This window comes from Mesoplodon bidens (genome assembly GCF_964165515.1).
Source record: "Mesoplodon bidens genome assembly, chromosome: 10".
In the NCBI taxonomy this organism is placed as follows: domain Eukaryota; kingdom Metazoa; phylum Chordata; class Mammalia; order Artiodactyla; family Ziphiidae; genus Mesoplodon; species Mesoplodon bidens.
Window position 1 is genome coordinate 92,274,646 of NC_138172.1, and position 15,570 is coordinate 92,290,215.

The window sequence follows — 15,570 nt, forward strand, 5'->3', positions numbered from 1 at the left end:
GACCATAAATTATCTTCCCTTTAGTCGGAAACCAAACTTCCCTTTAGTCAGAAACCGGTACACATTAATTCCATGCCAACACACATACACACACACAATTTCATTGTCCGGTCTTAGCAGCGTAAGGCATGTTGGAGAAAATATGGAAAGTGTGCGTAGGAAGGAACGCAATGCCTTCTGACTTACGGCACAACAGACATGGTTCTCCACCACACCGGTGCTTCCTACCTGTCCAAAATTAACCAGGGCTAGAGGTGGTGGGGCCCAGGTGGAAGACCTCCCAAAACCCCTGGCGATAGCCTTCCTTGGGGGTGATGCCCATCCAGGGCTTCAGAAGCACTGGTCCAGTAGAAGTTACATTTTCAGCTCAGGCTAAACTTTGGGGGCCACTCATGGTAGAGATGATTAAAGATTATCTTTCACATCTCTCCCTGGTGATATGAGATGTCTCAATGCCAAGAGAAGTCATTTCCCCTCTCCCAATTAACTAAACACTTTCTACAGTTTTATTTGGCCATGTAACTCCTATAAATGACTGTGCAGTGCAGTTCTTTTTATGTGTAGTGTGAAAAGAACTTTGGATGGTGAGTAAAGTAATGGGTCCAGGTCTAGATCCCATGGCCAGGTCATTAATGTGTCACTGAACTTGACTTTACATGCTTGTGAATTAGAAATATCCTATTTTCCCTAGATCCAACTGGTATAAAAGTAAATGAAGAGTTGAGTGCGCCCGGGTCCCTTGAAAAATTCTGCACGTATACAAGAGGGATTTCTTGGCCATTTGCCATGTGAGACTCCTTCTATCAACTGGGAAAAGACAGGCTTTTGAAATTGTTGCTAAAATTCTTAACAACGATACTGTAAGGACTAGAACAATCTTTTGCCCAAAGATCATTTTTATAAATTACAACAAGGGGAGAGAAGAAAAGCATGTTCTGCACATGTTTTATAAGTTGATCTATATCATGAGCGTTGTAATATGTCTGTAATATGAGAGGGGTGCTTTCAAAGTGCAAGATGTGATGACCCATTAGTACATCATGAAATCAATTCAGCGGGTCATGAACTGTCTTTAAAAAAAGAAGAAAAGAACAGAGCAATAGAATGGACTAGATGAAATATATCATAATGAACTGTACATGATAAGGATAACTGTTGTTTTGAGAAACTGGGTGATGAAATAAAATACATTTTTTCCTACGGGTCAAGGTTGAAAAATTTGAAACCCTTCATAATAGAGAATGTAAGAAACGTGCTTCTTAGTCCAAAATGAGAAAGGAAATTTGAAATTGGATTGTCATCATTGTCAACCAGGGCTGCAGGCGAATCTCTTATCTTACTTCTTCCAGGATAAATGGAGGAGTGAAGGTGGAGGAATGGGGGTGGGGGACAGCGAAGGAGAAGCAAATGGTAGGGTGGCTTCACATTTTGGTCTGTGGCTCACGGCCTTATTTAAAAAACCAATTAACTGTTTTAGAGTCTGGCAAGGAGGAGGGAATCAAGGCAATCTGGATGAGTTCTCTATTGGTGCAAAATGAATTACCACAAACTTAGTGGCTTAAAACAATATACATTTACCATCTCACAGCTTCTGGGCAAGGTGAAGCTATATTCTCTGCTCAGGGTCTCACAGGGCTGAAATCAAGGTGTCGGCAAGGCTACATTTCTATCTGGAGCTTTGGGTCCCCTTCAAAGTGCACCCTGTCATTGGCAGAATTTGATTTCGTACACTTGTGGGACTGAAGTCTCTGTTTTACTGCTGGCTGCCAGCAGAGGGTCCCTCTCAGCTTCTAGAGGCTGCCCTCTTACAATGTGGTAGCTCATGTGTTCAAGGCCAGCAGGAGAATCTCTCTACAGCCACCATGACAGTCTTACGTGACATTCCATAATCACTGGAGTGACTATCCCATCACCTTGATCATAAACCTAATCAAAGGATCGATATCCCATAAATTCACAGCTCATTCTCTACACTCAAGGGGAGAGGATTATACTTGGCGTGTATGTACGTTAGGCTGTGGGGCTCTTGGAGGTGGTCTTAGAATCCCTGCTCATAGTTAGAATCTACCAAAAGCAACGACCATCAAGCATTTAGAACAACTTAAAAGAAATGTACACCAGCCTCCCACAGGACACGAACAGATGTCCCTCTACAAAAAGCCTCCATGGTCAAGTAAGTCTGGGAAAATGTAGGTTTAAATAATATTTTACATGCTTCTTCAGTGAACAGAGTATGGGATTTTCCCAAACATATTTAATCCAGGAAACTATTTTTTTGAGTTTGTGCTAAGTAAATTCACCACTTTATTAATATTAGTGTAATTACATCAGAAGCACTTGCATTACTGCTCTTGGACTATCATTTTATCTCCTCCATGATGCCTTTCCTGATCACCCTTGTCTGCAAGATCCCTACTTCCCCGAATTTCGGTAGTACTAATGGTTTACCTTGCTTGATTGGCTGTTTGCTTATAATTGGTAAATATAAAATACTTTTATATTTTGATGGTGACCCTCTACAAAATTTAATCCCTTTGAAGATTAATCTCTGACACTCTGGCTTAAAGCAACAGTGAAGAGCACTGGAGACAGCTGTGTAGTGGTGAAGCATGCTGGCTGAGAGTTCTGGGGGGCAATTCACCAGCTTTGGGACTAGTGAGCAAACCAGTTACCCTCTCTCTGAACCTCTTCTGATTCATCTTCAAATTGAGATTGCTGCAGGAGATGCCTTCTAAGGTCTCTTCCCATCTGATACTCTCTATGTGTTTTCCCAAGCCCTGCCCCATCTCCTAGAGGGCCTGGCCCATAATACGCACTTGATAAATATTTGTTGACTGATTAATTGCATGCTTGCATCACTGTGGATTCCAAGATGTTCTAGGAGGTTGTTAGCTTCCAGCTGGACAGGTGCTCAGCCCCAGTCTGGGCATCTAACACACACAACCCTCAGACCACATGTGACTAATGTTGGTTTGGCCTTGCCTTATGCTTCCGCAGCATAAGTGGTCACCTTCATTAGCATGATGGGAGGTACCCCTTGGGAAGTCCTCTTACTTTAAAATATCTTCCCTTCCCAATGCCTGATATTCCTTTTAAAGATTCATTTTCTACCATTTTCTCTCAGAGTCCTATTATAACTCTAAGTAAATAACTGTATGAGTAATTATTTAATAACATCCTCTAGAAAGTAAGTCACCTTACTTTCATACATAGGAATGTAGGGTGAGCAAGAGATAAACCTCTGCTCTTATAAGTCACTAAAATTTTGGAAGTGTTTGTTAACGTAGCGTAACACAGTCTGCTTTGATATAGACATGCTAGGAGAAAAGAACATGAGTTTGCTATTTGACTATGAAGGGATTTTGTGCTGGTGGGGATTTCAGGTGGGGACGCCTGTCTCGCTGCTCAAAATGTAGCAACAGACCAGTAGCATTAGCATCACCCAGAGCTTGTTAAAACTGTAGACTCTTGGGCCCCATCCTAGATGTACTGACCCAGACGCTGCACTTTAACAAGATCTCCAGGTGATTCAGATGAAGATCAGAGTTTGAGAAGTAGTCATCTAGAGGCGGCTAGAGGCGTAACTTTGAGAGCCATCCACACACCAGAGGCTCTTAGGGTGTAGTCCCTGGCCTAGCAGCATCACCATCACATGGGAACTTTTCAGAAATGTAGATTCTTGGGCCTCACCCAGGACCTACTGAATCAGAGACTCTGTACGTGGGGCCCAGAAATCTGTGTCTTAACAATCCTGCAGGCGATTCTCATACACGCTAAAGTTTGGGGACCACTATCATATATCAATGAGAGTTAAAATTACAGGAGTTAGTATTCTCCTGAAAGAAGAGGGGAAGGCATGGACAATTATAACATTGTTCCTATGAGAAGATACAATCTGTTTTATGATAATCTTTCTGATGTATCTTCTAGAATGCACACTGGGAATGTCTAGGCCTGGTGGACTGCTTTTCCATTGAGTGGAAGCAACTAGGACAGTGCTCTGGGTTAAGAGGGAGGGCACAGAAAGGGAGGTGGGCATCAAAAAACTGCCTTCTATTTTGCCTACTGATCTTCTGGGGCTTATTACTCTTGCAGTACTGTGATAAGTGCTATAGGGAACATTTCCAACGAATGCCTTTCCTGGATATGAGTCCCCTGAAACATCCATTCCTCTCCCTTTCATCAAGAATGCAGTAGAGTAAGAAGGGGCAACTCCAGATATTACACCCAAGAATCTGCATAGCCACATGCTAAGTCACACAGTATCCCTGACTATGGCTTATTTGGGGATGCCACAGTCCCAGTATATTCATTCATTTGTTCAGTCACTCACTTTATCATCCAATATTTAATGAGTGACTTTTATGTGCACGGCCAATGGAGAGGCCTCTTGTTCTGTGCTTAGAAAAGGGATTGAGTGGAGCACTGGCCAGGAAAGTAATGGTTCCTTCCTCCAACTGAGACTCAATGATGCAATGAAGCCACCTCTCCTCTCACTTCAATCACAGAAAAGGTAGGCTAAGGCTGTATCACATTGTGATTTCCTAGTTTCACTGTTCTCTTTTGCAAAGAGAAAGAAGTCAGGGATTGAGAAAGCCAAGGAGGAGACTGCATCCACGATGGAACACAGAGTATCTCCATCCCTACAAAGCTGCCTGCCTGGACTGTGTGCTAACTCCTCATTTCCCACGAGGGACAAGGTACATCCATCCAGGGTGGGGGTTGGCAGCTCTGGCTGCAAGTTATCTGGTTTTTGTTTTTTTGGCCGCACTGCATGGCATGTGGGATCTTAGTTCCCTAACCAGGGATGGAACCCGTGCCCCCTGCAATGGAAGTACGGAGTCTTAGCCATTGGACCGCCAGGGAAGTCCCTGGCTGCAAGTTAGAACCACCTGTGGAATCCATAAACCTCTTAAGGCCAAGACCACTCCTCAGACCAATTAAACCAGAACCTCTTGGAGCGAGATCTAGGCACTGGTATTTAGAAAAACTTTTCCAGGTGACTGCATTGCACAGGAGGGCCTGGGACCTACTGCTCCAGGGAGGGTAAGGTCCCAGGTCTTGGTTCTTTATGAAGCCGAGCTTCACCCTCTGAAAGTCAAATCCTAGCTTCCTAGGATTCTCAGCCCAACTTTTTCAACTTTAGGAGTTTGTTTTAGAATTTAAAGTGAGCTATTAAATTTAAGCTATTGTGTTATATTTCAATTATCTTTTATATTTATATGGTTGTTACCAAACTTCAGATGCAGAATATTTAGTCAAAACAACAATTCTTATTTTTTCTTATTTAACAAGGTATGCTGGTAGTAGATCTATTGTTTAATGAATAATTTCATTCATTACACACTGAGCCTAACAATGCTATTTGTTAAATAGGAACTAATCAAATTCATACATAGAATTTACAGGTGAGGATAGATGTGAACAGTTTTTGAAAACAAAGCAGCGCAAAGTATGAACTAAAAATTAGTAGCAAATACTTCCTTGATTATAAAATGGCTGTGAGACTAGTAAAAAGAATAGGATACAGATGACATAAATAAATTGACCTTTTAAACTGGTGATGTTGATTGTTGCAGTATGAATTTGGCCATAATAAGGTTATAAAGACATTAGAAAAGTTTCATACTACGATCTGGATTAGGGACAGAACTTGCAGTGCTATACATCTCATTTTCGGGATGTCTCTCACAGTAACTGGTTCTGTTGCTTCCCTGTTTTCTACCTTACACTGCCCATTCCCCAGGCAGCCCTGGCTCTCAGGATACACTCTTACCTCGTGGGGTTGCTGGTACTGAGAGGCCATCAGAAGGAAAGCTCGCTGGGCCTGGAAAGCACTATGCACCATCTCTGCCTGGGAACAAAAAGGAACAGGAAAGCTTAATTGTTTGAGCTCCTAAATGGAGCATTACCACATGATCCAGCAGTTCCCTCTCTAGGTATAGACCCAAGAAAAATGAAAACGCATGTCCACACAAAAACGTGTAAATAAGTGCTCATAGCAGCACTATTCATAATAGCCAGGAAGTAGAAAGAACCAGAATGTCCATTAACTGATGAATGGATAAACAAAATGTGGTATATCCATACAATGGAATATTATTCTGCATTCAAAAGAAATGAAGTGCTGATCCATGCTACAACATGGGGAACTTTAAAAACATTATGCTGAGTGAATGGAGCCAGTCACAAAAGACCACATTTGTATGATTCTGCTTACATGAAATGTCCAGAATAAGCCAATCTACAGAGACAGAAAGTAGAGTAATGACTGCCAGGGGCTGGTGGGAGGCAGGAATGGGCAGTGACTGCTAGTGAGTATGGAGCTTCTTTTGGGGGTGATGAAAATGTTTCGGAATTAGACAGTGGTGATGGTTTCACAACTTGGTGAATATACTAAAGATCTCTGAATCATATACTTTAAAAGAGTGAATGTTATGATATGTGAATTATATCTCAACAAAGCTGTTAAAGAAAAGTTTGAGCCCCAAAGTGCAATTGTTTTCCAAAGGGTGTCTCTCCTGTCCTCTTTCATGCCCCAATCTGTTCCATACCTTCTAGTGGAAAGAAAATTGTCCCTTAAGCCATCCCCATAAAAGATATGCTCACCAAGGATATATGTATAAGTATAACTGATTCACTTTGCTGTACACCTGAAACTAACACAACATTGTAAATCAAATATACTCCAAAAAAAAATTTTTAAATACAAAATTTTAAAAAGAAGGAAAAAAAAAAAAGACATGCTCACCGAGAGCTAGTGATTTCTACCACTGTTCAGTAAGACTGATCTGAAGGAGATTTCAGTGCTACCTGGACTCAACCCCGCCCCAGAAAGGACTTGAGTAGATAGGAATGTCTTTAAACACATGGTACCATATTCCCTCATCCTTACCCTCTACCCATGCTTAACTAATTAATTAATTCTTTAATTTTTAAAATTTAAAAAGTTACAGAAGAGTACCAAGAAGAAAATAATTCCAAATATTCATATCACACAATCAGTCAGTTTGGGCATTTTTTCTAGTTTTTAGGAAAATTCACACAGTTGTTCTCATAAGACAAAGCATAATGATTTAGAATAACTTTTTAGTGCCATAAGGTACAAAGATTAAAGTTTTTAAAAAATGCCTCACAACCTAGAAATAATCATTATTAATGAGAGATGAACAACATGGCAGCACCATTAAAGATCTATATGCAGAGGGACTTTGGTAAAATGGGACCACACCCTAGGTGCCATTTTTTAAAATAAAAAGTATAAATTTTAATTATAATTGAATACTAAAAATGAAAGAAAGAATTGATAAGCTTCAAATGAAAGTTTCTGCACTGTAATAATTATTATGTCCTAAATGATGATTCTAAGTTAAAAAAATATAAAATATTAAGAAATTGGAATAATTATGTGTTTATACTATAAACTAATACATGATATAATTTTAGACAATACTGATTGACTCCTTATTGGGAAAGATGAGAACATAAGGACTTCCCCACTTCTTTCTATCTCTGGTCCCCATTTTTCATATTTTTTAGTTATTATTTTTACTGTAACATTAATTCCCATAGCTATTGAGAATTAGTTCTACATTTAAACCTACCTAGTGGTTCTCACCAGTTGTTTTACCATGACTTCTCCATTTCTGAGTTATTTTGATTTTTTTAACTGGCTGGACTCCCATTATCAAGTATGTTCTTCAAAAAGGTCTTAAAGTTGCTTAAGTTCCTCAGTCTCAAGCATGTCTCCCTGTCATCTATATATTTTAACAACATCTTGGTTCGATATAACATCCCTGGGTCTCTCTCTCTTTTACCGTATGCAGACAGCATAGCAGTGAATGTGGCAACGCAGAAATCTAAGCCACCTTGATTTTGTTTCTCCCTTGTGGGAAACTGACTTTTCTATTTTGACATCTGAAGAATTATTTCTTTATCCTTGGATTTTAATGGCTTTACTGAGTTATGTTTGCATTCTGAGCATTCTGTGTTATATTTCTTGGAATAGATTTGGTCCTTTCTTCATTTATGGGAAGTTTTCTTATATTACTATATCTTTCAAAATATCTTTTGTTCCATTTGTTAGATTCTCTACTCAGGGACTCCAATTATTATCCTCATATTGTATAATATTTGAATGTTTTCATATCATTTAGATTCTCTCTCCCTCTCTCTGCCTTTAATCTCCTTGTCTGTCATCTGTATTTACTGTGACTGTATCAATAGTTTTCTCTATTGTTGGTAAACAGATTTTCAATAGGGTCTCATATACATGAACATTTCTAATTTATATTTCATTTCTGTATTAATGTTGTTTTTGGTTTTTATTTGTTAGACTTCAATTTCCCTTTGCACTTCATTCTTATTGTTCTATCACCTTACGCTATTTAAAAAATATGCTTATACTCTTATTAAGTTTTAAGTTACTTATTAGTCTAAGAGTCTAATAAGATTAAGCCATAGTGAGGAATCTGTTTCTGTTCATTGTTTTATTTTCTTTGAGGGCAAGCCCATGTCTTTCCTTTGCATGCTCTGTTCCTCTCTGACACACTATTTCTAGCCACCATGTGGGTGATTCCGTGAGTCTTTTGCCACCATATGAGAGATTGGTTTATTTTCCATTTCAAGCAAGAGTGTTCTTCCTAACCTTCTAAGGCCTGATGGAACAGGGGACAGGGAAAGGGAGTGCTCAACTTTTCTCATTATTTTTCATCCAAGGGTTTTTTTTCCTACTGACAAGAAAATGCTTGAAAGCAGACCAAGGTTTCTAGATCATTTACATTTAAAATCACAAATTCATCACCATCAACATAACAGATTAAGTCTTATGAATATTTAAATGAGGGTATATTTTCCATTTTGGAGTACACCATCTCCTCTTTGTCCTGGTAGCCTGATTGCTGGGATTATATTGCTCAAAATCTCAAATTCTGAATATTCCTTAGAGAGATAGTGGATTTTCACATTTTACTGTCCTGGAGGCTACAATGACCTTATGAACGTGAAGCTCTGAGCTACATGAATGTTTATCCATACATCAAAATGTGTATTTTCAGTGGATCAGAAGGACTTTTGTCAGTCTCTAATGACCACATTTCCAAAAGAAGATTATGAAATAAAACTCTCCACTGCTTGGATATAAATAAAAGAACTGCACTTCTCCCAACAACAATAATACAGAAGTATGGTCCTCGTCTACAACAAGCCTTGTGGAGTCAGCTGAATTATAGTTGCTGCGGGAACAGTAATTTGGGATTGCCTGACTTCTACAGTTAAAACTGCAGCTCAGAGGTGCATTAACAATAATTTTGTAGTTATCCCAAGATGAACACTATCACTGGCCTTTTTTACTTTCCCTAGAAACAACATTTAGCCTGTTGCTGACAGAACAATTTTCCAGCGGGTCTGATTAGCCAAGATGGCCAATTTCATTAATTAGTCTCTCCCCCCACATGGCCTTTCACTCAACAACAGGGATGGAGGTTGGAGCACAGAATGGTTGAATATCTAGCTATCTGCTTCAACTCTCCCTACCGCTTTGCTTATGTAGACAAATCTTTCTGAGGATTCAGCTGTGCACCTCTTTCAGCTCCCTAGAACTCTGGGCACGATTAGCAGACACTAAACCATGTTCATTTTTAACTTCATCAGTCCATGTTTCAAAGGATTTTCATTCCACCTTTGACATACTCTGACCTACCTGCTTCTTACTTCTGGAAAGTTCCATGAGTCCCCTCAACCAGGCAGCATCCTATTTAGGAGCAATTTCACTGAACCTGCTGAGTTCTGATAACTTGAAAGGGAGAATTTGGCTCACTCAGGCAGTTCAAAACGTTGTGAAAGAAAAAGCCAAACGTAGGGATTTTCAGTAACAACAAATAATTGAGGGTTTTTGCTGAGTTTATCACACATGTGCCAGGCTCAGAGAGCCTCAGTGACCTTTGTGTGTATACATGCACATCTATCTGCTTGTGAGCACGTGTGTGCAGAGAGGAAAGGGACAGTTCGGGTAAGAGGCAAGGCTGTGCATTTTGTTTGAACTCTAGCAATTATCACTTAGGCAACTGGGGTTTTTAGATAGATAGATTGGTGGACCATCTTGTTCTGTGGTCCTAGACAGTAGGAGAATGAATTTCAGTAATCAGTTTAAAGCAAGCCTCGGGACAAGCAGACACCAGTTAGTATGACTTATTTCCATCTAATCCCCTTGGGAGAGAGCTGACTCACTGGGGAAGCTCAATTGATCTCTGAATATTCATCAAAGCTTTCCATTGTTTCATTGGGAAGCTACAGGCCACAAAGTACCATGTGGATGACAAAACGAACAGGTGCAACTGGGAGAAAGGGTACAGGAAATACTTAGAGGAAATGCAAAAAGCATCCAGCCAGGGTGCCTGTGCTGAAGGCATTTCCAGATCTTCTGAAACTGCATCAGCCCTCTTCTTGACAGTCAGCCAGCCAAGGGAAGGGGATCCTCTTCCTCTGACTGAAGGTCAGGGGAATGGGCATCTGCTCATCAGGTGCAATTTTGGGACCCTGGGAAGGTCACTGTCAATGCCATCTTCACATTCCTCCCCAGTGAGTCTGCCAATGTCCCACATTTTACAATTAGAGATATTGTATTTTTAGATCTTATTCCTTAGGGCCCTCTAATCTACCCTAAAGGAGAAGTCCCTTGAGTTTCAGCCAATGAAGAGGTAAAAGGGGACCTGATAGATGAAAGCAAGACAGGAAAATGGGCTAAGAAAAAGAGGTGATAGGATGCCAAAGACAAGTTTCACCTACTTCACGATTTTGCTTAAAGCAAGATTGAAGATGCTTAATTTTGCAGACATAAACATAAGCACTGACCCTACAAAGTTGGATTATGAAGTCATCTGTGTTGACATATAAAGGGCCATGAAGAAGACTTACACCAGCAATTCTCAACCTTGAGTTTTCATTATAGTCACCTGGAGGGTTTGTTAAAAGATTGTCATGTTTCACCCCCAGGGTTTCAAATTCGGCAGGCTTGGGTGGGCCCAAGTATTTACATTTCTAATGAATTATCTAACAAATGCTGCTTGCTATAATCACTTAATTAGTTCCAGGAGTTTTTTCTCAATTCTTTTGAATTTTCTACATAGACAAAGATCATGTCATCTGTGATAAAAGACAGTTTTATATCTTCCTTTCTTATCTATGTGCATTTTTTTTTTTTTTTTTTTTTTTGCGTTACGCGGGCCTCTCACTGTTGTGGCCTCTCCCCTTGTGGAGCGCAGGCTCCGGATGCACAGGCTCAGCGGCCATGGCTCACGGGCCTAGCCGCTCCGCGGCATGTGGGATCCTCCCGGACCGGGGCACGAACCCGTGTCCCCTGCATCTGCAGGCGGACTCTAAACGACTGCGCCACCAGGGAAGCCCCTCTATGTGCATTTTAATTCCTTTTCTTGCCTAACTGCATTAGCAAAGATTTCTAGGATTGGTGAGAGGGGACGTCCTTGCCTTGTACCTGATCCTAGTGGGAAAGCTTCAAGTTTCTCACGATTAAGTATGATATTAGCTGTCGATTTCTTGCAGATAGTCTTTATAAGTTGAGAAAGTTCCTCTCTAGTCCTAGTTTACTGAGTTTTTATCATGAATGGGTGTTGGATTTTTTTTTTAAGTTATACTTTCTTTCTTTTTTTCATTCATTGATTGATTGATTGATTGATTGGCTGTGTTGGGTCCTTGTTGCTGTGCGCGGGCTTCTTCTACTTGCTGCGAGCGGGGGCCACTCCTCTCCGCAGTGCAAGGGCCTCTCACTGCTGTGGCCCCTCCCACTGCAGAGCTCGGGCTCCAGGGCATGCGGGAGCAGTTGTGGCTCACGGGCTCCAGAGCGCAGGCTCAGCAGCCGCTGCATGCGGGCCTAGCTGCTCCGTGGCATGTGGGATCTTCCTGGACCAGGGCTCGAACCCGTGTGCCCTGCACTGGCAGGCAGATTCTCAACCACTGCGCCCCCAGGGAAGCCCCTGGGTGTTGGCTTTGGTCAAATATGTTTTCTGCATCTATTGATGCGCTCACGTGACTCTTCTTTTTTAGTCTGCTGATGTGATAGGTCACATTCACTGATTTTGGACTAATCCTGCACACCTGGGATAAACGCAATGTGATCATATGGTGTATAATTCTTTTTGTACGTTTTTGGATTTAATTAACTAATATTTTGTTGAAGATTTTTGCATCTATGTTCATGAGAGATACAGGTCTGTAGTGTTTTTTTTTAATGTATTTATTTTATGTTATTTATTTTTGGCTGCATTTGGTCCTCGTTGCTGCGTGCGGGCTTTCTCTAGTTGTGGCAAATGTGGGCTACTCTTCGTTGCGGTGCACAGGTTTCGCATTGCAGTGGCTTCTCTTGTTGCGGAGCATGGGCTTTAGGCATGAGGGCTTCAGTAGTTGTGGCACACAGGCTCAGTAGTTGTGGCTCATGGGCTCTAGAGTGCAGGCTCAGTAGGTGTGGCACACAGGCTTAGTTGCTCCCCAGCATGTGCCATCTTCCCGGACCAAGGCTCGAACCCGTGTCCCCTGCATTGGCAGGCAGATTCTTAACCACTGCGCCATCAGGGAAGTCCCAGGTCTGTAGTTTTCTTATGTCTTTGTTTTATTTTGGTATTAGGGTAATGCTAGCCTCATAGAATGACTTAGAAAGTATTCCCTCTGCTTCTATCCTCTGAAAGAGATTATAGAGAATTGGTATAATTTCTTCCCTAAATGTCTGATAAAAGTCACCAGTGAACAAATCTGGGCCTAGTGTTTTCTATTTTTGAAGGTTATTCATTATTAATCCAATTTTTAAAATAGATACAGGCCTATTCAGATTGTTTGTTTCTTCTCGTATGAGTTTTGGCAGATTCGCCTTTCAAGGAATTAGTCTATTTCATCTAGCTTATCAAATTTGTGGGCATAGAATTGTTTATAGTATTCTTTTATTATCCTTTTAGTTTCCATGGTATCTGTAGTGATGTCGCCCTCTCCTTTTTTTGTTATTAGCCTGGCTAGAGGCTTATCAATTTTATTGATCTTTTCAAAGAACAAGCTTTTGATTTTGTTGATTTTTCTCTACTGATTTCCTGTTTTCAATTTCATTGATTTTTGCTCTAATTCTTCTTCTTTTCTTCTTTTTCTAGTTCCCTAAGGTGAGAACTTAGATTATTGATTTTAGATCTTTGTTTCTAATATATTCATTCAATACTATAAATTTCCCTTTCAACACCACTTTCACTGCATCCCCTAAATTTTCCCTTTTATTTAGTTCAAAATGTATTTTTAATTGAGGTATAACTGACATGTAACACTGTATTAGTTTCAGATGTATGACATAATAATTCAATATTTGTATATAGTGTGAAATTATCACCACAATAAGTCTAATTAATACCTAAGTTCAAAATATTTTTAAAATTTCTTCTTTGACCTATGAGTCCTTTAGAAGTGTGTTGCTTAATCTCCACATATCTGGGGATTTTCCAGTTACCTTTCTGTTATTGATATTCAGTTTATTCCACTGTGGTCTGAGGGCAGATATTATATGATTTCTATTCTTTTAAATTTGTTAAGGTGTGTTTTATGTCACAGAATGTGATTTATCTTGGTGAATGTTGCATGTGAGCTTGAGAAAAATGTGATTTACTGTAATTTGAAAGTGATATGCTGAGGTATAGTTTGGCATTTATGCTGCTTGGTGTTCTCTAAGCTTCCTGGATCTGTGGTTTGGTGTCTGACAGTAATTTGGGGGAAAATTCTCAGTTATTGTTTCAATATCTTCTGTTCCTCTCTCCCTTTCTTTTCCTCTAGTATTCCCATTATACAGATGTTACACCCTTTGTAGTTGTCCCACAGTCCTTCCCCAGTCTTTGTTCTCTTTGTTTTTTGGTTTATGAAGATCCTATTAATATATCCTCTAATTCAGAGGTTCTTTCCTCAGCTGTGTCCAGTCTACTAATAAGCCTACCCAAGCCATTCTTCACTTCTGTTACAGTGTTGTTGTTGTTTTTTCATTTTGGCCAGTGTAATTTTATTTTATTTATTTATTTTTATTTTTAACATCTTCATTGGAGTATAATTGCTTTACAATGGTTAGTTTCTGCTTTATAACAAAGTGAATCAGCTATACAGTAAAAAAGCATGCATGAACAGATGAGCAATATAAGCAGAGGGATACAAATTCTAAGAAAGTACCAGAGAAATGCTAGCGATAAAAAACACTGTCCAGGGCTTCCCTGGTGGCGCAGTGGTTGAGAGTCCGCCTGCCGATGCAGGAGACACGGGTTCGTGCCCCGGTCTGGGAAGATCCCACATGCCGCGGAGCGGCTGGGCCCGTGAGCCATGGCCGCTGAGACTGCGCGTCTGGAGCCTGTGCTCCGCAACGGGAGAGGCCACAGCAGTGAGAGGCCCGCGTACCACAAAAAAAAAAAACCACACTGTCCAAAGCTCTTGTTCTGTCCGGGTCACCTTTTAGAGAAGTCCATCTCTGTTTGCCAGAGAACTCTGATGGCCATGTGTGATGTGGGATTCGTAATCGTGCAGTCAAACATGCAATCCTGGATGGGTGTCCCTGACGGCACAGTCCAACTCAAAATACATGGATTTCCTTTGCCACAGTGGTACTCAAATGATGCCCTGAGAAGGTCCCCTCACAGGGACTTGAGTGGGGACAGAAAAGGAAGATGGGCACAGGCCACCTGCTGTCTGCACCCAGCCCCCAGTCCTCTCTCTACCATCCCCCCTTCAATCAGAGCTTGTTACAGTGTTTTTTATCTCTAGCATTTCTCTAGTTCTTTCTTAGAATTTGCGTCTCTCTGCTTATATTGTTCATCTGTTCATGCATGCTTTTTACTTTATCCATTATTGCCCTTAGAATATAAATCATAGTTGTTTCAAATTTCCAGTCTGATAATTCTAACATCCCTGCCAGTTCTGGTTCTGATGTTTGCTTTGTGTCTCCAAATTGTGTCTTTTTCCTTTTGGTACTTTTCTTGATAGCTGGACATGATGTACTGGGTAAAAGAAACTGCTGTAAATAGGACTTTAGTAATGTGGTGTTGAGGTATGAGGGGAGGGAAAGCATACTTTAATCCTATGACTGGGTCTCAGTATTTCAGTAACTCTATGTCTCTGGAGTGTGAACTTTACAAGTGTTACTCACTTTCTTTCTTCCCCCTTTTATGGGACAGGATGGCTAAAGTGGGCCAGACCTGGGTATTTCCCTTTCCCATGTGAAAGACTGGAGCCAGGTGGGACTGAGCATTTCCCTTTTCCAGGTCAGTTAGGCCCTGACAATAACCTGCGAGGTTAGGCTCTGGTTAGTCAGTTTCCCCTGGGGTCAGGCCTTACTAAGAGCACAGTACTCTGGCTTATTTCAAAATGCTTCCTTTCACCTTCCCCCTGCCAGAAGCCCAAGGAGATTTTTCTCCAGTATTTACTGTGGGAACCTGGTTGAGTTTCTAGACGTAAATCTCACAGTATGGTGGTGGTGGGGGGGGTCCTGTGACTGGGTCCCCCTGGAGTTCTTAACTCTTAGAGTTGTCTGCACTGAACTTCCAATAATTT

General features: G+C 40.8%; 1 protein-coding gene across 2 annotated transcripts in view; it reads right to left on the reverse strand.

Moving 5' to 3' along the window:
* CAP2 (cyclase associated actin cytoskeleton regulatory protein 2) overlaps positions 1-15,570 on the reverse strand; it is a 136,906-nt gene that overhangs the window by 75,386 nt on the left and 45,950 nt on the right. For both annotated transcript variants that reach the window (XM_081245987.1, XM_081245988.1), the window contains one exon: positions 5,777-5,854. In XM_081245987.1, coding sequence (XP_081102113.1) covers positions 5,777-5,854 — 78 coding nt within the window. The remainder of the gene's footprint in view (positions 1-5,776; positions 5,855-15,570) is intronic.